The sequence below is a fragment of the Bolinopsis microptera genome, chromosome 4 (assembly GCF_026151205.1).
Source record: "Bolinopsis microptera isolate Bmic1 chromosome 4, MBARI_Bmic_1.0, whole genome shotgun sequence".
Taxonomy (NCBI): domain Eukaryota; kingdom Metazoa; phylum Ctenophora; class Tentaculata; order Lobata; family Bolinopsidae; genus Bolinopsis; species Bolinopsis microptera.
This window is the reverse complement of record NC_087075.1, coordinates 12788825-12810723: the sequence shown is the minus strand read 5'-3', so window position 1 is coordinate 12810723 and position 21899 is coordinate 12788825. Positions and strand designations below refer to the sequence as shown.

At 37.6% G+C, this 21899-nt stretch overlaps 3 protein-coding genes and 1 long non-coding RNA gene across 14 annotated transcripts in view; 2 read left to right on the top strand and 2 right to left on the bottom strand.

Moving 5' to 3' along the window:
* The window catches only part of LOC134813895 (RB1-inducible coiled-coil protein 1-like), a 119445-nt gene that overhangs the window by 45653 nt on the left and 51893 nt on the right, over positions 1-21899 (top strand). For 6 of the 10 annotated variants that reach the window (XM_063821826.1, XM_063821819.1, XM_063821824.1 and 3 more), the window contains exon 7: positions 20419-20557. The exons of the other annotated variants lie outside the window; for them this stretch is intronic. In XM_063821826.1, the coding sequence (XP_063677896.1) occupies positions 20419-20557 (139 nt within the window). The remainder of the gene's footprint in view (positions 1-20418; positions 20558-21899) is intronic. 10 annotated transcript variants of the gene reach the window in all.
* Positions 11422-12125, bottom strand: LOC134813866 (uncharacterized). The gene is made up of 3 exons (XR_010160067.1): positions 12063-12125; positions 11805-11904; positions 11422-11671 (listed from the first exon to the last, which is right to left on the bottom strand). It is a non-coding gene; the product is annotated as an uncharacterized LOC134813866 (long non-coding RNA).
* On the bottom strand, positions 12657-14169 carry LOC134814314 (furin-1-like). The gene is made up of 5 exons (XM_063822410.1): positions 14084-14169; positions 13722-13858; positions 13268-13441; positions 13035-13127; positions 12657-12841 (listed from the first exon to the last, which is right to left on the bottom strand). Exons 1-5 carry the CDS (start codon positions 14167-14169, stop codon positions 12657-12659), a joined length of 675 nt encoding a protein of 224 aa, XP_063678480.1.
* Positions 14750-17974, top strand: LOC134813899 (uncharacterized). 2 transcript variants are annotated; one of them, XM_063821830.1, is made up of 6 exons: positions 14750-14845; positions 15044-15198; positions 15387-15525; positions 15636-16835; positions 17164-17349; positions 17673-17974. In XM_063821830.1, exon 4 carries the CDS (start codon positions 15750-15752, stop codon positions 16749-16751), a length of 1002 nt encoding a protein of 333 aa, XP_063677900.1. In that variant the 5' UTR covers positions 14750-14845; positions 15044-15198; positions 15387-15525; positions 15636-15749; the 3' UTR covers positions 16752-16835; positions 17164-17349; positions 17673-17974. The 2 variants fall into 2 exon arrangements, with proteins under 2 accessions (XP_063677900.1, XP_063677901.1); XM_063821831.1 differs by lacking the exon at positions 17164-17349.

Genomic DNA, 21899 nt, shown 5'->3' with positions numbered 1-21899 from the left:
ACGAAAAACCGAGCTAAGATGGATCTCTAGAGCAAGCATGAAAAACAACATCAAAATGGAACTATTTCTGTCCTATCCGATCAAGGACCCACAACCTAGTAAATTAATTCCACTAGTAGGCCTAATATAGCAATTGTTCAATTCCTTTTTAAAACGATTTTCATTAAAATGGTCTTAATCACTATTTTTACTACTTTATTATATTAAAATAATTATTTGGAAACTACTCCAGTCAACAAAAATGTATCAACTTGCATACAACATAAATAAATAGGAGTTTAAATTTGTTGCTACCCTATAGGTACCAAGACAATTTTGCAATATCCAACGCGAAATAATGTCGACGATATCCACCACGGTTGTAAAATTAAGTTACAGATACGCATGTTTAAACTCATTCTTAGCTAAAGTTTAACAAATCAAACCCAACAATTTTTCTTTAAATTTATATGAATAGTTAATACTAGCATTTAACTATATTTTACATACTAATTATAACAAATTGGATGTCATTTATCTAATTTAAAACGATGCAACAGTGATATGCCAAGTAAATCGGCGCGCGGCGCAGCAAATCGTCCATATTGGATTTACAACCAAATTTTGGTTGTACAAAAAGTAATTATTATATTCCCTCCCTTCGATGCGAAGCAAGAATGCTAGTTCGCGCGGCGCGTCGAAGCGGCGAAGTCCTCCAATAGTAGTAGTATACATTAAAATACAATTGCGCCGCGCATTCATTGAATGTACAGGCTAGCAGCCCGCTAGCTTTTTGACGGATGTTACTCGTCTAAATTTCTTCGAAGTAGCGCGTGCCGCTTTCTTCTCGAAATGGCCGAGGCAAGTACGTAGCCGTGCTACGAAGTAGCGCGCGCACCGGGCTAGTCCATTAACAATGATGGACAACTTAATTCACAATGTCAATCCTTCGCATCTCGGCGAGATGCGAAGGATTGACATCGTTAATCATAGATCATTGTTAATGATTTGGCCCGGAGCGCGCTAATTCGTAGCACTTGCCATCGAAAAGAAAGCGGCGCGCTACTTCGAAGAAATTTAGACGAGTAACATCCGTCAACGTGAATCAACGCAAAACGCTAAAATCTAAATATGTCCTACCGTACCCGGGTACGTTCACAGAGCCATGTGTATCGTACGCGTACTGCATGACGCGCTACTGCAAGCGAGAGGGCATTTGGTTAGGGCGCAGTTTATATCTCCGCCAAAAGCAAATTTGTAAGCACTCACGCGCATTATATCCAAATGAGATTTTAAATTTTCGCATTGGATCGTTGCACATTGGATCGTTGCTATGCCGCGCCCTGCAGCAATTTATTCATTCAATTGAGACCTTCGCCCCGCATTTAACTACTCGTCTGATATGATACCTTTATCTTTAAACAGCTTATTTTTTAAACATTTGATCAATTATTCTGTCTTATTTTGTTCCATTTTAAACTGTACGATCAGTTGTGAATTTGTTTAATACATTTGAGTTTACAGTTGCAGTGCACTTTATCAGATTAGAATTTCAGTTGACTAATATTTTCTTCTCTTAAATCAGCTTATTGTTTAACATTTTATCAATTATTCTGTCTTATTTTGTTCCATTTTAAACTGTACGATCAGTTGTGTATGAAAATTATAATGATTGTCACGAGATGTTTGATCTAGTTATTAGAGTTGAGCTATTCCTAGTCCTTGTTATGACAGTATTAAAACTACAATAGTTGTCACGAGATGTTTGAACTTTGATCTAGTTATTACTTTATTAGAGTTGAGCTATTCCTAGTCCTTGATATGACAGTATTAAAACTGTAATAATTGTCACGAGATGTTTGATCTAGTTATTAGAGTTGAGCTATTCCTAGTCCTTGTTATGACAGTATTAAAACTACAATAGTTGTCACGAGATGTTTGATCTAGTTATATTAGAGTTGAGCTATTCCTAGTCCTTGCTATGAAAGTATTAAAACTGTAATAATTGTCACGAGATGTTTGATCTAGTTATATTAGAGTTGAGCTATTCCTAGTCCTTGTTATGACAGTATTAAAACTACAATAGTTGTCACGAGATGTTTGATCTAGTTGTTAGAGTTAAGCTATTCCTAGTCCTTGCTATGACAGTATTAAAACTGTAATAATTGTCAAGAGATGTTTGATCTAGTTATTAGAGTTGAGCTATTCTTCGTCCTTGTTATGACAGTATTAAAACTACAATAGTTGTCACGAGATGTTTGATCTAGTTGTTAGAGTTGAGCTATTCCTAGTCCTTGTTATATGACAGTATTAAAACTACAATAGTTGTCACGAGATGTTTGATCTAGTTGTTAGAGTTGAGCTATTCTTAGTCCTTGTTATGACAGTATTAAAACTTCAATAGTTGTCACGAGATGTTTGATCTAGTTGTTAGAGTTGAGCTATTCCTAGTCCTTGTTATATGACAGTATTAAAACTGTAATAATTGTCACGAGATGTTTGATCTAGTTGTTAGAGTTGAGCTATTCCTAGTTATTGCTATGACAGTATTAAAACTACAATAGTTGTCACAGTATTCTAACAGTATTCTAACAGTATTCTCACAGTATTCTCACAGTATTCTCACAGTATTCTCACAGTATTCTAACAGTATTCTCACAGTATTCTCACAGTATTCTCACAGTATTCTCACAGTATTCTAACAGTATTCTCACAGTATTCTCACAGTATTCTCACAGTATTCTAACAGTATTCTCACAGTATTCTCACAGTATTCTAACAGTATTCTCACAGTATTCTCACAGTATTCTCACAGTATTCTCACAGTATTCTCACAGTATTCTCACAGTATTCTCACAGTATTCTCACAGTATTCTCACAGTATTCTCACAGTATTCTCACAGTATTCTCACAGTATTCTCACAGTATTCTCACAGTATTCTCACAGTATTCTCACAGTATTCTCACAGTATTCTCACAGTATTCTCACAGTATTCTCACAGTATTCTCACAGTATTCTCACAGTATTCTCACAGTCTGTACAGTTTGTCATTGTTTACGATGAGACTGAATTTTATCAATATTCGTATGATAGATATCGCCGAAGTAACGTCTAAGAATAGTAATTTTTCAAATTTCCATTAAGTTTAACATACTTGATACTGCACAATTTCAGTCCCGACATCACTGCCATGAACGACTATATCAGCCCCAACGCTGGATGTGGCCCCTGTGCAGCTAACAGCACATGTCATGAGTGTAAAGGAGATGGATCGAATGTAACTCTGCCATTACCATCACTATCTTCTTCCCCCTCTCCCTCTCCCTCGTCACTCTTATCTACAATCTTATCGACACTCTTATCTACACTCTGGTATAAGGAGGACTCTATTATGATTCCGTTTGATTCAGCAATTTATATATTTTTAATACGTACTTCTTTTAAGACATAATGCCAATTGGCATAATGCCAATTGACAGTTTTATCAGCTTTACAAGAGCTTTTTATCCGACTGATGGAATTCTTTTAATATTACAGAGAGGTTGAGATAATTTTTTCTGCCTTCTGGTTATATGACTGTAGAATTAAATTAGTGCTAGGATTAGAATTGATTTTGAAACTGAAATTGTGTTTGCTAAGTGATATATTGGTATTTAATAAAGAGTTTGAATTGTTAAAATCCGATTACATTCCTTTTAAGGTGACTTATAGAAATTCCAATGTGGGCAACAATCAACTTAAGATGGTTAGGTGACTACTTAGGCGTTAAAATACTATCTTGTGACCCTCACATGCCAAACAGCTTCAAATGTATCCCCCGACAGCCGTGTCTTAATCAGTATGTGGTAGTTTCTCTTATATTATTAGGAGGTTTAGTTTTCTCTTATATTATTAGGAGGGTCGCCGCTCTACACTCAGCAGGCTTAGTCCTACAGGTAGGGCTACATCCTGAACTGTATCTAGATAGTATGGTGTCCTACACTTGTGTCCTACACTTGTGTCCTACACTTGTGTCCTACACTTGTGTCCTACACTTGTGTCCTACACTTGTGTCCTACACTTGTGTCCTACACTTGTGTCCTACACTTGTGTCCTACACTTGTGTCCTACACTTGTGTCCTACACTTGTGTCCTACACTTGTGTCCTACACTTGTGTCCTACACTTGTGTCCTACACTTGTGTCCTACACTTGTGTCCTACACTTGTGTCCTACACTTGTGTCCTACACTTGTGTCCTAAACTAGATCAAACATCTCGTGACAACTATTGCATGCAGCTATATCTCTAATTTCGTTCAATTCATGCAAGTTGTCCATTTGCAAATTTCTACTGACAACTATTGTAGTTTTAATACTGTCATATCAAGGACTAGGAATAGCTCAACTCTAATAACTAGATCAAACATCTCGTGACAATTATTACAGTTTTAATACTGTAAACTACTAGGTTCCGTACAGACTCAACTCTGCACCCGTGTCAATATGTTCATTATATGCAAGCCTCTTGATTTATAACAAGGACTAGGAATAGCTCAACTCTAACAACTAGATCAAACATCTCGTGACAACTATTGTAGTTTTAATACTGTCATAGCAGTGACTAGGAATAGCTCAACTCTAATAACTAGATCAAACATCTCGTGACAATTATTACAGTTTTAATACTGTCATATCAAGGACTAGGAATAGCTCAACTCTAATAACTAGATCAAACATCTCGTGACAATTATTACAGTGTTAATACTGTCATAAAAAGGACTAGGAATATCTCAACTCTAATATAACTAGATCAAACATCTCGTGACAACTATTGTAGTTTTAATACTGTCATAGCAGTGACTAGGAATAGCTTAACTCTAATAACTAGATCAAACATCTCGTGACAATTATTACAGTTTTAATACTGTCATATCAATATGTTCATTATATGCAAGCCTCTTGATTTATATCAAGGACTAGGAATAGCTCAACTCTAATAACTAGATCAAACATCTCGTGACAACTATTGTAGTTTTAGTACTGTCATAACAAGGACTAGGAATAGCTCAACTCTAACAACTAGATCAAACATCTCGTGAAAATTATTACAGTTTTAATACTGTCATAACAAGGACTAGGAATAGCTCAACTCTAATAACTAGATCAAACATCTCGTGACAATTATTACAGTTTTAATACTGTCATAACAAGGACTAGGAATAGCTCAACTCTAACAACTAGATCAAACATCTCGTGACAACTATTGTAGTTTTAATACTGTCATAACAAGGACTAGGAATAGCTCAACTCTAACAACTAGATCAAACATCTCGTGACAATTATTACAGTTTTAATACTGTAAACTACTAGGTTCCGTACAGACTCAACTCTGCACCCGTGTCAATATGTTCATTATATGCAAGCCTCTTGATTTATAACAAGGACTAGGAATAGCTCAACTCTAACAACTAGATCAAACATCTCGTGACAACTATTGTAGTTTTAATACTGTCATAGCAGTGACTAGGAATAGCTCAACTCTAATAACTAGATCAAACATCTCGTGACAATTATTACAGTTTTAATACTGTCATATCAAGGACTAGGAATAGCTCAACTCTAATAACTAGATCAAACATCTCGTGACAATTATTACAGTGTTAATACTGTCATAACAAGGACTAGGAATATCTCAACTCTAATATAACTAGATCAAACATCTCGTGACAACTATTGTAGTTTTAATACTGTCATAGCAGTGACTAGGAATAGCTTAACTCTAATAACTAGATCAAACATCTCGTGACAATTATTACAGTTTTAATACTGTCATATCAATATGTTCATTATATGCAAGCCTCTTGATTTATATCAAGGACTAGGAATAGCTCAACTCTAATAACTAGATCAAACATCTCGTGACAACTATTGTAGTTTTAATACTGTCATAACAAGGACTAGGAATAGCTCAACTCTAACAACTAGATCAAACATCTCGTGAAAATTATTACAGTTTTAATACTGTCATAACAAGGACTAGGAATAGCTCAACTCTAATAACTAGATCAAACATCTCGTGACAATTATTACAGTTTTAATACTGTCATAACAAGGACTAGGAATAGCTCAACTCTAACAACTAGATCAAACATCTCGTGACAATTATTACAGTTTTAATACTGTCATAACAAGGACTAGGAATAGCTCAACTCTAACAACTAGATCAAACATCTCGTGACAATTATTACAGTTTTAATACTGTCATAACAAGGACTAGGAATAGCTCAACTCTAACAACTAGATCAAACATCTCGTGACAATTATTATAGCTTTAATACTGTCATAACAAGGACTAGGAATAGCTCAACTCTAACAACTAGATCAAACATCTCGTGACAACTATTGTAGTTTTAATACTGTCATAGCAGTGACTAGGAATAGCTCAACTCTAATAACTAGATCAAACATCTCGTGACAATTATTACAGTTTTAATACTGTCATATCAAGGACTAGGAATAGCTCAACTCTAATAACTAGATCAAACATCTCGTGACAACTATTGTAGTTTTAATACTGTCATAGCAAGGACTAGGAATAGCTCAACTCTAATAACTAGATCAAACAGCTCGTGACAATTATTACAGTTTTAATACTGTCATAACAAGGACTAGGAATAGCTCAACTCTAACAACTAGATCAAACATCTCGTGACAATTATTACAGAATTTTAATACTGTCATAGCAAGGACTAGGAATAGGGAAACAGGAGAAAAAGCTACAGACCATCAAGGCAGAATTAAAAGAATCATTTACCTAATACTTTTTAACAGTCACAGAGTTTTATAATAAAACTTTGTAAGAATTTTGATCGTTCTTTAAAGTTGTGTTTTGTTAACATCATATTTTGTATTTCTCGACTAAAAAAAAGCATGATTATGTATAACAAACGAATCTTTTATCATTAAAAGCATTTCATGCTTTACTGCCGGTTTACTATACGACTGAAGTGCACAATTGTATGGAAAAGTAAATTTATTCTCAATAATACGGGAGGAGGTGTTCTTACAAAATTGTACTAATATCACCCCCGTAGGTATACCGGTACCGGTACACCGTTATAGGTACTGGTTTATTCTCTACTAAATATCGCCCATGTATAATATCGTCTCCCATGCTATTAATGTGCCAAGTTCGAATTCGGTTTCATTCTTGCACTTTACTTATATATATATATAATATTTTGCTTCCTGTAAACTGGTATGTTAGGAAGCAAAAGAGGCTGTTTAATGTAACTTCAGGAAGGCGCGACTGTGAAAATAGTTGAGAAAACTACGCGCATTAATGCTAAAATGTGATGCTTTTGGCGGAGATATAAACTGCGCCTTTGGTTAGAGCAACCGGGTACGGTAAGACATTCACATATTTTGTATAATTATATTTTAGCGTTTTGCAAACCAAATTTCGATGTTTTGCAGCTGAAGTCAGAACTTTTTTGAATGATCATCTAGCAAGGTCACTGAGGATGGTACAAGACAAAATTGAACTTGAGAAAATGAAAGTTCTATTCCCAAAGTAGGTAGTGCGCCATCGACAGTGAGCCGCGCGTGCCGACTGTAGGATGGTTTTTTAGCGCTAATTTCGGCCAGCACAAAATTCTTGAAACATGTAACTATCGGGAAAGTTTAAGGTCGTCATCGAATTCATGTTTTACTAGCCTGTCACGTGACCAAAACGGTTTTTTGCCCATACCTCTCCAGGGAAGCATTTTTACCCTACGTCATGGGGGGTGATTCGGAATCAGCGTCCAAAAATACACCGATTCAGATCTATTTCATACCCAAAGGGCCTTTTCACAAGAATTTTCTTAAAATTTGGGCGAGCGATTTAGTAGGAGCGAGTTGTGAAAGCCCTATTGGAAGGTCGTCACGAATTTTCAGAATGATCGAATTCAAGGAACTGAAGATATATCAGAATAATACGACAAAAATCAACGAATTTGGTCAAATTACGCGACTTTTACAGTTACTTTTGCTCCGAAAGCTGCGCACCATCAAATATGGCACCTAGGCGTCAGGCAAAACTCACTGATCTTTCCGAAAAGGTATAACAAGTTTTACCTGGGGACCTCACTCCTCAGTCTATCATGTTTATAAACATAGCCGAATAGAGATTAGGCGGAATGACAGGCTGAGCGGCGAGCGCAGCCCAGTAAAACAAATTTGGTACTGTAAAAATTCTCATGCAGTCTCTGCTTCTAGAAAACAATGGTAAAATTTTTAAAATCCGAGCAAGTTTATTTTTATCGTGCACCCCTACCCAAAGAAAGCTTTTATTTGATAAACGGACAATCATCAGAACACAGAAAGGAAAATCAAAAAGAGATTTTGGATGATTTTTAAAAAGAAGCTTTTCTGCCGTTTTGCGTTTCCTTGACCAAAATTTCGCAGTTTTGGCTGAATTTGTTACCAGTGACCAATCAGTGAGGTCAGTGAAAGTGATATGACACCTAGCAAGGTCACTGAGAACTAGCGTGCTAAATCACTCTACATACAGTTACTGGGCCGCGCTCAGCTTACCTGGGGACCTCAGGCTATTATGTTCATAAAGAGAGATTAGGCGGAATGACAGGCTGAGCGCGGCCCAGTAACGCTCAGCCGGTCATTCCGCCAAATCTTTATTTATGTTAATGAACATAATAGCCTGGGGTCCTCAGGTAATAGTTAATACAATTACATACAGTCGATCTTAACGAGATTGTTCTAAAAGGCCCCTCGACAGTTGAAACCAACTTTAATCGATGTATTTTTGGACGCTGATTCCCAATTACCCCCATGCAATGACATAAGGTTAAAATTCTCCCCTGACGATTGACGAGATATTGCCAATAATAATATTATTGGCGAAAAAATGTCTCGATCACTTGATATGACCGTATAAGGAAGTTAGTCTAATTTCTCGTTAGAGTTATGGTTTCGGCATATGCGTTTGTTAAGGATTGGGTTAGGGTTTGACGGATGTTACTCGTCTAAATTTCTTCGAAGTAGCGCGCGCCGCTTTCTTCTCGACGGCACGAGCTACGAAGTAGCGCGCGCCGGGCCAGATCATTAACAATGGTCAAGTTAGGGTTAGAGTTGTGATCAGATTATAGAGGGTTAAGGTTTCGAATAATCGTTCAAGGCCAGCTAGAGAACGGGTTGAAAAAGTCACGTGACAGTTGAGTGTAGAGTGATTAATCATCATCCCACTGAGGATGACACAAGACAAAATTGAGGTAATGAAAGTTCTATTCCGAAAGGAAGCTTTGATAAACGGGAAATAATCAGAAAGGAAAAAGAGATTTTTGAAGAGACGCTTTTCTGCCGTTTCCTAATTCCTTGACCGAAATTTCGCGGTTTTGGCTGAATTTTTTACCAGTGACCAACCAAAGTGAGGTCGGTGAGAGTAACACCTAGCAAGGTCACTGAGGATGGCACAAGACAAGATTGAGCAACTGAAAGTTGAAAGTTGTATTCCCAATCAAATTATTTATTCATAAATATGACTACCTTACTCGGGAATATTATGACTGGGATAAAGTAGTGGGTTTTGGAAAATTCCGCCATATTTTTCCCGGTCATTAATTTTCCCAGTCATGAGTCATAAATTAGCCCGCTATAATATTCCCGAGTAAGGTAATTAATTCGTTGCATACCAATGATTAATTTATCCACACTTATGATAAATTCAGTCACAATTATGATTGATTGACGACAAGTAAAAATATTAACTTATAAGAACCAGTAAATCAAATAAGTTTTAAAATATTTACATTGTCAAAAAAAAACATTACAACACTGTTCAGAGGTATATAATCAGCAGATATATTCAAATTAACGCTGTTTTCTGTTAAAAGTAATTATATCTATATTCGGCATTATGCATTATTATTATTCTACGTCAAAGTGTTGTTTCCAATCATGATAAGAAGGTTAAGAGCCTTGGATCACATAATTAAAAACAAGACTGCAGTTAAATTACAAAACTAATTTTTTATTAATTAAGGTAATTTAAGTAGAGAATTAGTTTTCTTTGTTATCTAATCGGAGTCTATCGTTCTGATTTAAACATCTAATATCTATTAGTATTAAATGCCAGCATGAAGATTATGGTTAATGACGTGAAAGTAATAACTAAAAGCAATATTAATTAATATGTCGAAATCACGATAGTATATTAATTATTAAAGCTATCTTGTATGCATCATAGAATGAAATAAGTCACATTTTTCATAACATATCCTCGTCGTCAAATATCAATAACCAATGGTAACTAGCAAAATTGCTATAGAAAAGTCCTTACCATTTACAGTGAAAAGTAAAAGAATAAATAAATAAAAATTATCATATAATATATCATTTTCAAGATAAAAATATTATACATGATTTCATTAAAACAGCAATTGCTACTGTGTTACACTTTATAAGCGATACATGCAGTTATTGCAGGGCCAGCGTGTTTGACAAGTTGAAGTAGTTTGATTTACTATTAGTAAATCAAACTACTTGTATTTACTGTAAATTACCCAAATTACTTATTTACGGTAAAACGCCGCAAACCGAACTTGGGAAAAATTCATGATCAGACCAGCTAAATTCACTTCAATCTAACATCGATTATTTATTTCTTGGGCAACTTATTTCATTTCCAGGTGAAATCTATATTTTCATGAAATAAAGCTGGTTTGTCGCTTGAGGTATCCTCGCAAATTAGCAGTGTTATTAAATTGATAACAAAAACGCCTCTTTCTGTATCAATATCATAGGCCCATGTCAGGTGACGCACTCATGTGTCACGTGTGCGTCACGTGTGTGTCACGTGTGTAACACAGTAAACCAATCATTGTGCCTGTGGCGCGCTAGAGAAATAAATATATCAAGTCTCACATCCATGCTTAATTCTGGATTCAAATACAATCAAAATAAAGGTCAGAGAATTCATCACTCGTCATTCTACAGTGGCCCATTCGGGTGAGTTTGATAATCTAATCCTAAAGTTGTTTCGTCATTCAACTCCAGTCAAGGTAGATTCTAACAATGTGTATCCTATTAATTCCTATTAAATCTACCGGTCTCCCAAGTTTCGTGAGACATTTTCTCGAACGAGCAGTAGGATTTTATGAAATAGACGGGATTGTACGCAGCAGACACCTTTCAACTCAAAAGAAATCAGTATAGATAATCGGGCACTAAACAAAATCATCTCGTTTTTAGGTTGCGTAGGATGGTTTATTTGAGGCCATTTGATCGTTCTTACTTTTGTTATGTGAGCATACTGCACTGATTGCTACTGTAGGGGATTGTAAGGGTATGCTTACTTATACTACTGCAGCCGGCAGCGTACAGACACGGCGTACAGACGCGGCGTACAGACGCGGCGTACAGAACTATAGTTATACTCGCTCGGAGTTTCTGTGATTGGGGCACGCCGATACTGACTTCTTGTGAATAGTTCCAGGTTGTAAATCAGAGCTCCTAATGACAGTTCTATTATTGGGGTCCCGCGGGATATAAGGAGGAGGTTCTGATGACGTCATGTGGTGGAGTGATGACGTCATGTGGGGATGGTTGACACGTGAAGGGTCTGGGATGGGGTGGGTCACGGAGGCGGTGATGGGTTTTAGTTGGGTGTGGGAGTAAGGGGTCCCGTCACGGTATCGGAGTGATTCAATGCTGCTGAAATAAAAGAGTTGTCAGAACTGAAATGGAAAAGAGAAAGGAAGTCATGTTGAGGTTTAGATCGATAATTTGAAGATAATTCGAATATAATTAAAAAAATATAAAGCAAACAATAAAAGGATGAACTTACCCGCTCTTGTATTTTCTGTAGTGATGCATGCTGATTACAAGGACAACAATAATCAGTAAGCACATAAAGATTACCACAATGATAATGTACATCGCATCTCCTGTAATAATAAAACATTCAAATAAAGATGGGCTACTACTAGTACTAGATATTAGACTTTTTCCAGAACTTCCATTGGCGTTAAAATTGTATTTACATCAGTGTATAATAGATAACAAGCAATAATTGAATGACACGTGATCACATCACGTGACCTACCTTTGTACCAAGCCTGACCAGGGGGGGTCTTCTTACAGAGCTGACCACGTAGTTTACTATCTGATACTGTGTGATCCTCTGGACACTCACTCACGCACTTGTGCTCTTCTGTGTAGAAAGGGTTGTTTAATGTTGGGCAGGCTTGATATTTTGACAGTTTTTTTGTAGTTAACGTAATAGGGCAGGTACGTAATGGGGCAGGTACGTAATGGGGCAGGTACGTAATGGGGCAGGTACGTAATGGGGCAGGTACGTAATGGGGCAGGTACGTAATGGGGCAGGTACGTAATGGGGCAGGTACGTAATGGGGCAGGTACGTAATGGGGCAGGTACGTAATGGCTTAATGGGGCAGGTACGTAATGGCTTAATGGGGCAGGTACGTAATGGGGCAGGTACGTAATGGGGCAGGTACGTAATGGGGCAGGTACGTAATGGGGCAGGTATACGTCTGATGTTAGCTAAACCAATTCTTTAACCTGGTCCTAACAGTAAACTTAAAAACTCTGATTCTGACTCAAACCTCATAGTAAACATCACATCTCTACTCACATCACTCTCAAGGAGGAAAACAATAGTAGAGATAAGATAATATATTAGAGATAAGAAAGAATACGGTAGTACTGACCGTAGTTAAGGAAGAGTTGGTCAGGACAGCTGGTACAGACATTGTAGTCAGTACAGGAGGCACAAGTCACGTGACAAGGCAGACACATTGTTTTGGAGGTGTAATACCCGAACTCAGGACACTCCTCTACACATGTCTTGGATCCAGTGTCGTCTGTGGAGTGAGGGGGAGTTGAGGAGGGTACTGTAGCCCGAGTTAACTTTCAAAATCGCACAATTTTATAATACAGTGCAATTTTACAATACAGTACAATTTTATAATACAGTGCAAAAGTCATATTTTTTGAGTTTCCTTGTTTCTAATCTGCTGTTTTGAAGAACCTCTAACATAAATACATAAATCTTACCTGATGAAATTAGGGAAAAGTGTTCACATTGCTGTGTAGAGTTGGTTGTGTACTTTGTTCCGTACAATATCAGTTCCACGTACGTTAGCTCACCTGCCAACAACAACTATCAGCAATCAAAATTAATCTCTGGAACAAAAGTTAAACATTCTGCGAACAAAATAAATCGAGTCAAAAGCAATGACTATCAACCAAACTTTTTAAAAAAAGAAAAAAAAGGGGAATATTCTCACCGTCGCCCTTGCTCTCGATGGTAAGAGTCCACTGCCCAGGTGCAACCTCTCCCCACATCTGCACGGAAAGGAAACTCCACTTGAAGAAACCCTGGTTATTTGTGTCAGACGGCCGTTCTGTGAGCAGAGCTGACTCTGTTCCGGCTGGAGATTCTAGGATTATCTTGAGGGAACCTGGAACATTGAATTAATATATTATTACGATCAGAATTATCTAAGAGTTTCGTTTAATAATTATTATAAACCCTGTGAAGTGCAAAAGGTCAAATGTTACTAAAAGGATAATTACAGCAATACATCACATTTGATTTATCAGAAAGCTTATTAAAGAATGTTGATTAAAGAATGCTTAGTAATGAATTTATAAATTCGTTACTAAGCATTCTTTAAAAAATTCAAAATCGGTATCCATTGTATATTGTCTATTTCCAAACTGTCGTACTCCTGCAAATACCTCTAAAATCGTGGTTGACACTCAGGACAACTTGGACATGTTCCAACACAGCGACCTCACGTGAGCTCCCTTTACAAGCGTCAGTTGTTATCCTTACCTCCAACTTCTGTCCCTCTTGTTTCCTGATCTGAGCGTTCCTGACAGCACAAACACTAATTATTCATTAATTACTAATTAATTACTAATTAAGAGTCAATTGGTGCTTGCTATCAGTCGAGCACGGCTCCATTATTATAGGCCTCGTAGAGATAATCTTTCTAGCTAGTCCGTGAGTGTGATTAGAGCAAACAAAAATGAAAAATAAACTAGCGTTGTCAAAAACAGAAGACAATGTTTGGTGCTATACTATGTCTTGTACTGACTCGTGAGCGAGAGATTGTCGGTCTGATACAATGGAACAAACATGTTGTTCTCCCACGTTGATCCAAGTTTTTGCAGTTTCAACCATTCTCAACGAGTCTAGAATTCCGAAGCCTATCTTGTTGTTGACCCGCCTGGCAGTAACATTTGATAAGTGCGTGATATTGTCACGTGATATTCTAAATTTCTAACTCCCAAAACGGTAAACCGTTTCGTCATCCTCACGACCTGCTGCTCTCACAGGAATCATGTTCGATAAACACGAGCCCGAATAGTTTATATGGTGATCCATGCTGGGGTGCGTGGAAGAAACTGGCAGTATCGTACACGTGCCAGACATGTGACGAGGGAAAACTGTTAGTTAAGGGGCCAGGGTGTATAGGTTAGTGATAATTAGTAAGGAAATAAGAACAGCGCCTTACGAAATACAATTTTTGTGTAAAAAGACAAGTTTATAAACAGATGTATTCAGATTGACGTTCTCATAATATGGGCAATAGAATCAGTGAACCTTACGACTTTTGTGGCCACTTAATTTTTTTTTGCTGACAGTGCTGTTATAGTAGAGTTATAAGATAATAATTTGTTCAACCTCAGATCCCTGTGAAGGTGGAAATTACATTAACCAAGAGAACGGATTTACACCATGTGAAGAAGGAATTCATACAGCCCTGGAGGAAGTGCTTCATCGTGTTCTAACTGTCCTTCTGGGAAAGAAGTGGCACCTAGTTATATTGGTACTTCAGAAAGTGACTGTTCTTTCAGTAAGTAATTTTTAAAAGGAATCGGGAATTTGACGGACTTTTATGTTTTGTTTGAACAATATCGATTTAACGACTTCAAACCGCGATTAATTTGGGACATTTTTTTTTCTTCAAATCATCAGGTCTGTCAGAAGTTTTACAATACATTTACTGTAGTCTGTTATACAAAACAACTATTATAATATTGTTCCACACCAGGGGAAGAGATAGGGGAAAACTTAATTCTAAACCTGTCGTGTGATGATGGAGAATACCTAGAGATAGAGAACGCAAAATACTGGGCACCTCATTTTTCGTTATGTACTATACTTGAAAATGCTTTTCCTCAAACTAGGGATCATTGCCGTTATAAGGTTTGGAGACATTAAAGAACATTTTTAATGAGACATAAATCATTGAAACTAATGAGATCATAGACAATTGAAGGACTGGACGTGAAAAGTATTGATTTTAAATTCTTCACGAATCAACATTCCTCTAAACTTCTAAATCCCAAAACGGTAAATCGTTTCATCATCCTCACGACCTGCTGCTCTCACAGGGATCATGTTCGCTAGACACGACCCCGAATAGATTCTATGTTGATCCATGCTGGGGTCAGTGGAAGAAACTGATAGTATGGTACAAGTGCCAGACATGTGACGAGGGAGAACTGTTACTTGAGGGGGTAGGGTGTGAAGGTTAGTGATAATTAATAAGGAAATAAGAGCATGTAAGAAATGAAACATTTTTGTGTAAAAAGAAAAGTTTATAAACAGATGTATTCAGATTGACGTTCTGATTGTTTCAGAAGTTCCAGTTGACGGAGGCTGGTCTGAATTCTCGGAATGGTCTGAGTGCTCGGCTGCATGCGGAGGAGGATCTCAAAGTAGAAGCAAAAGTTGTTCCAACCCTGCTCCAGAAAATGGAGGGGCTGATTGCGATGGAGACGATTCGGAATCTCAAGACTGCAATGCTGACCCTTGCCCAGTTGACGGAGGATGGTCTGACTTTTCTGATTGGTCTGAGTGCTCGGTTGCATGCGGAGGAGGATCTCAAAGTAGAAGCAAAAGTTGTTCCAACCCTGCTCCAAAAAATGGAGGGGCTGATTGCGATGGAGACGATTCGGAATCTCAAGACTGCAACGCTGACCCTTGCCCCGTTGACGGAGGATGGTCTGACTTTTCTGATTGGTCTGAGTGCTCGGTTGCATGCGGAGGAGGATCTCAAAGTAGAAGCAAAAGTTGTTCCAACCCTGCTCCAGAAAATGGAGGGGCTGATTGCGATGGAGACGATTCGGAATCTCAAGACTGCAATGCTGACCCTTGCCCAGTTGACGGAGGATGGTCTGACTTTTCTGATTGGTCTGAGTGCTCGGTTGCATGCGGAGGAGGATCTCAAAGTAGAAGCAAAAGTTGTTCCAACCCTGCTCCAGAAAATGGAGGGGCTGATTGCGATGGAGATGATTCGGAATCTCAAGACTGCAACGCTGACCCTTGCCCCGTTGACGGAGGATGGTCTGACTTTTCTGATTGGTCTGAGTGCTCGGTTGCATGCGGAGGAGGATCTCAAAGTAGAAGCAAAAGTTGTTCCAACCCTGCTCCAGAAAATGGAGGGGCTGATTGCGATGGAGATGATTCGGAATCTCAAGACTGCAACGCTGACCCTTGCTCAGTTGACGGAGGTTGGTCTGAATTCGGGGAATGGTCTGAGTGCTCTGTTACATGCGGAGGAGGATCTCAAAGTAGAAGTAGAAGTTGTTCCAACCCTGCTCCAGAAAAAGGAGGGGCTGATTGCGATGGAGACGATTCGGAATCTCAAGCCTGCAACGCTGACCCTTGCCTTTGGAGAGACGACAATAAATGTGGTCCGACGGTCCCCCTCGCGGATGGCTCTCCCAGTCAGTGTAACCCTGACCACCCATTAGGCGCTGTTTGCTGTTCTAAGTGGGGACGATGCACAAACAAACAAAAATGGTGTACTTGTCTTACCTGCGTCAACTACGGCCGAAGTAAGTCTAAACATAAAAGGCAGAAACTCTTACTTGGTCGATTGAATAGTTGGTTAAGTAGTTATTCACTTATAGTGGAAGGCCGATACTTTTCAACTAACTTTTCAATCAACCGATGCGAAGACACATGTACGCTAATTAGCTATCAATTTTCTTGGTTACCTTTTAAAAAGTGACTCCCCTGGTCCGTTATACACGTCTTTAAATAACCTCAATTATGATCGCAATAAGAACATTTTCTTCACATCACTTTTTGATCCCATTACAAGAACACTTGAATTTAACAGTTATTTTTTATTAATGTTTCATTAACATCCCTTCACCTCAGAAGAATTATCTCAAAACCTTTGGAGAGACGACAATCGATGTGGTTCGATGTTCCCCCTCCCGGATGGCTCTCCCAGTCAGTGTAACCCTGACCACCCAAAAGGCGCTGTTTGCTGTTCAAAGGGTGGACGGTGCTCATCCCAAGAAAAATGGTGTACTTGTCCTACCTGCGTCAACTACGGTCGAAGTAAGTCCTAACATGAAAGGCAGAAACTCTTTCGTTACGTCGATAGAATGGTTGGTTAAGTAGTAATACTTATAGTGGAAGGCCGACACTTTTCAATCAACTTTTCAATCAACCGATGCAAAGACACATGTACGCTAATTAGCTATAAATTTGTTTTGGTTACCTTTTAAAAAGTGACTCCTCTGGTATGTTATACACGTCTTTAAAATACCCACAATTATGATTGCAATAAAGCAATAAGACCATTTTATTTCACATCGTTTTTTGCTCGCATTACATGAACACTTGAATTCAACAGTTTTATTAGCATCCCTTCACCTCAGAATAGAAGTTAAGAACATATCGTCGCTTAGAAAAACAGCAGATGGGCGTAAACGAATTTGAAGCAGGATTTGGACAATTTCTCGTCGAGAGAGCACTAAGATTTTGATATTTGTAAAGAGGTCAAACATATTTGTTTGATATATGACAGTGCAATTCTGAGTTTGATCATTATTCAATACTGGAAGCTTATTTGTAGTTATTCGCTGTCATCTGTCACTGTCAGGAAATATGGATTTCATCCCCATTTATTATAGTAGTAGTACCCAGATCTGTACAATGCATTGAAAATATTTACAACAAACATTTTCGTTTTGTGTATTTTTATTACTATTAATATCATAACTTCGAAAAACTTTTTTATTTCTGTTCCATTTTATAATTCATAAGTTTACTTTTACTTAGAATTTCTTGAATTACAGATACGTTAAAATACGTTAAATAAGTTAAGTTCTACAGCAATTAAATTTAATTTCAAATGTTTCCCTAAGCTGGTTAAAGTATAATTTATTAATATTATTGTTATGAAGTGAGCTGATTAGAGCTTATACCAGGCGCACTATAACCATTCACTATAACTATAAGCTGCAGTAGTGAATGAAAATCTAGAGTCCGCCTAAACGAAACAATTGTCATACGTTGTATGACCCGCCGCGCATGAGTGCGCGGCTCCCCCTGTATCGTCGAAACTCTACACTATAGTGAAGCGACAGTGGGGGTCACCACGTGATACAATCACTATCAGTAAAATTGTTTTTTCCCTGTTAACCGGTTGTACGTATTTTAATGCAATGCGAAGTCTTGAGAATGTTAGGTTTATTTCCAGACCTGTGGTATTCAATTTTTAAGTAACAGACTAGGTCAAACTCAAAAAATATGTTATTTCCTTGGACTGAATTGGAAAATGAATATTATTTTTATCGTGTTGTTAACAACACAATAAGAATATAAAATTTATTTTATTTATATTTATAACATGTTATCAATATTTATAACATGTTATCAATATTTCGATGCACTCACATTTTACAGAATTTTGTTTGCAGAAACTTAATGTGGTGCTTAAGCTTAATTGCAACAAACGTTAAATTAGAGTCAGATGAGGAATTATCTGAGAAATTTTGCAGGAAGTTTAAATTTCTTCTAAATTTCTGTTAAATTGTAAAAAGTTGCAATTAATTAAAATGTAATTAATTAACATCAATCACATGCTGTAAAAATATCTTTGGGTTGCGTTCGGGTCAATACCTAGTAGTAGTATTTAGTGAATTAGCTGAAGTTTATTGAATCTTTATTACCGAGTACACTGTACAGCTGCCTTCGGGTAGTTCTTCTTAATCTATTACAATTGTAAATGAATGGGAAAAGCGAGCGACCGATTTCATTCTCGGTATCATTTTGTAATTGCATACGGTCATTCCAATTAATATCATTTCCTTTTGTTTGGGAAAGAGAGACACCGGCAGTGGTCCACTTTACCGGCCCTTTTATGGGTTTTGGTCAAATATTTTCAATTCATTGTACGGTTAAAATAACGCAACAGAAAATACCCGTAAGGCCCATGCTTTTATAGTTTAAGGTGATATGGTTAGGGTTAGGGTTGGGATTAGGGTTTATTTTGGAGCAAAATACGCTGCTTTTAGCTGTAACATAATGTCTGTTAATTGGATATGCTTTAAATTTTTCGGACACTTTCCTTGTAAGTCTATGAGTAAGCTTACCAAATTTTGTTGCAATTGGAGGTCGGGAAGGATACTCAATATTTATTTGTTTGAAGAAAATTGTGCTGGCCGAAATTAGCGCTAAAAAACCATCCTACAGTCGGCACGCGCGGCTCACTGTCGATGGCGCACCACCTAGATACATCAACTCCGATATCTTTGTATCACGTGGTGACCCCCACTGTCGCTTCACTATAGTGAGTTTCTACGATACAGGGGGAGCCACGCACTCGTGCGCGGCGGGTCATACAACGTATGACAACGATATCCACCAAATTTTTCGGACAGTTGTGAAAGCCCTATTGGAAGGTCGTCGCCAATTTTCAGAATGATCGAATTCAAGGAACTGCAGAAGATATATCAGAATAATACGACAAAAATCAACGAATTTGGTCAAATATTCCACGATCTGTACGAGACATTCCTCAAGAACAGAGACGATTACAGTTAGTTCCACTTTCACTTTCACTTTCACTTTCACTTTCACTTTCACTTTCACTTTCACTTTCACTTTCACCACAGGTGACGTCCATTGTTATTTCCTCCTATTGTTATTTTGTATACCTAGTTCATTTGATAAGACCCTTTTCCCGTTGTTACTTCATTTCTACTATCAAAGCATTTGAAACAAATCCAGCTCAATATTCACCAACTCATACAGTTTAATGCACATATTCAACATATTTGCACAGTTTTATGCACATATTATTTATATTAAACATATTAACATTCTTTAACAACCCACCAGGTACTATGCTGACCCAGTTCGATGAAGATGTGAAGGTGTTGTCTCAGATACCTCTTACTAAAGGAATCGTAGATCAGATGAAGGACACGAAGATGATCGACAGTATCAGGTGCCATATAATTACCCATAATTACCATATTATAATAACCTATAATTACCATATAATTACCATATAATTACCTTAAATTACATTTAATTACCTAGGTTCCATATAATTACCTACCTATGATATAATCTTACTTACTTGTTTGATGTAACCATGGTAACCATTGTTATCAGGTGTTCTAAAGAACACGGACTGGGTATAACAGAGAGTATGAGGGCCCCGGACCCTGAGAGTATGAGGGCCCCGGACCCCGGACACAGCCCTCTTGATCTCCAGCAGTCTCCTAATATCCACACACTCGACTCTAAGAAGGTAGGATAGTTACCATTAGTTATCACCAAGCCCCCTCCCGGGTTGCAACATTGCCATGTTACGCAAATAATTGCCGCGCTAACGAAATATTTGCCATCTTAGCAAAATATGCGCCGTGTTATGATGTATTTGCCAGGCTGCGCGTGATGATGCAAATATTTCATAAGGAGGCGAATTTTACGTTAGGAAAATGCGCATTCTTAGCAAAATATTTGCCAAACGGTCTGACGCGCGCTGCACGCTCCTTTTTAGTTTGTTTACGCGAGAATGAAATCTTCGCATTCTTAGCAAAATATTCGCCTCCTTATAATTTATTTGCGCGAGAGTTAAATCTACGCTTTCTTAGCAAAATATTCGCCACCTTATAATTTATTTGCGCGAAAGTTAAATCTACGCTTTCTTAGCAAAATATTCGCCACCTTATAATTTATTTGCGGGAGAGTTAAATCTACGCTTTCTTAGCATAATATTTGCCGCTTTATAATTTATTTGCGGGAGAGTTAAATCTAGCTACGCTTTCTTAGAAAAATCTTTGCCACCTTATATTTTACATAACTTCATTTGTGATAGGAATTAGGATCATATGCTGCTTACGACTCTGCAGTGGATCACATACTGTATACGTGGATTGAACTGACCCGAAGGAATTATGATCAGTGGATCGAAATACATAATATAACGTGACCGACGAATCGCGTCCACAAGATCACTTCGAAATAAGTAACGTGAACCGGCCTGACGAATCACTTGATGAGTTTATGATCCAAAAGAAGGATAGGATCTGACCTGAACTTGGAAATAAGATAGGATATTGTGTCGCACTGAATATAATAGAGTACGCTACCTGGATTGTAGTGCGACACATACTGTAGTCAGTGTAGTGCGAAAGATTACCTTTATAGTGTTAGCAGTTAAAAATCTAAACTTCATCCCGTTTTAAATATCAAACCACAGTACGAATTATTGCACTAATGCCGGTTATAATGAGGTCTAAAACACACGCTCAAAGTTAAAGTGTGTTTATATTTACCAATTAAACTTTAGTTGATGTTAACTTGTTAATTATAACTGTGTACGAGTACGACTACCTACCTAACAGTAACCGCTTCGATTTGTTTAACAAAACATCATTTTCCGAACTAGAGTGCGGTACCTATGACTTAGACTTTACTCCGCTAGAAACAACAAAATTTAAACAATTGGACAGTAGCGAATCTACCTAGCGAACTTTAGTGTTAGAACTTAGCGGTGACCGACAACTAGGAACCTCTCATTCCGGCCTCCCACAGCTAGGTATCACATCACATGGCCCAATCAGTGACGTATCATTTGTGATGTGAAG

Coding starts and splice junctions, on each gene's coding strand:
- LOC134814314 (XM_063822410.1), bottom strand. CDS start 14,169: ATGGTTGAAACTGCAAAAACTTGGATCAACGTGGGAGAACAACATGTT. Junction 13,859..14,083: donor CGACAATCTCTCGCTCACGA/GTCAGTACAAGA, acceptor TTGTGCTGTCAG/GAACGCTCAGATCAGGAAAC. Junction 13,128..13,267: donor CATCGAGAGCAAGGGCGACG/GTGAGAATATTC, acceptor TGTTGTTGGCAG/GTGAGCTAACGTACGTGGAA.
- LOC134813899 (XM_063821831.1), top strand. CDS start 15,750: ATGGAGGGGCTGATTGCGATGGAGACGATTCGGAATCTCAAGACTGCA.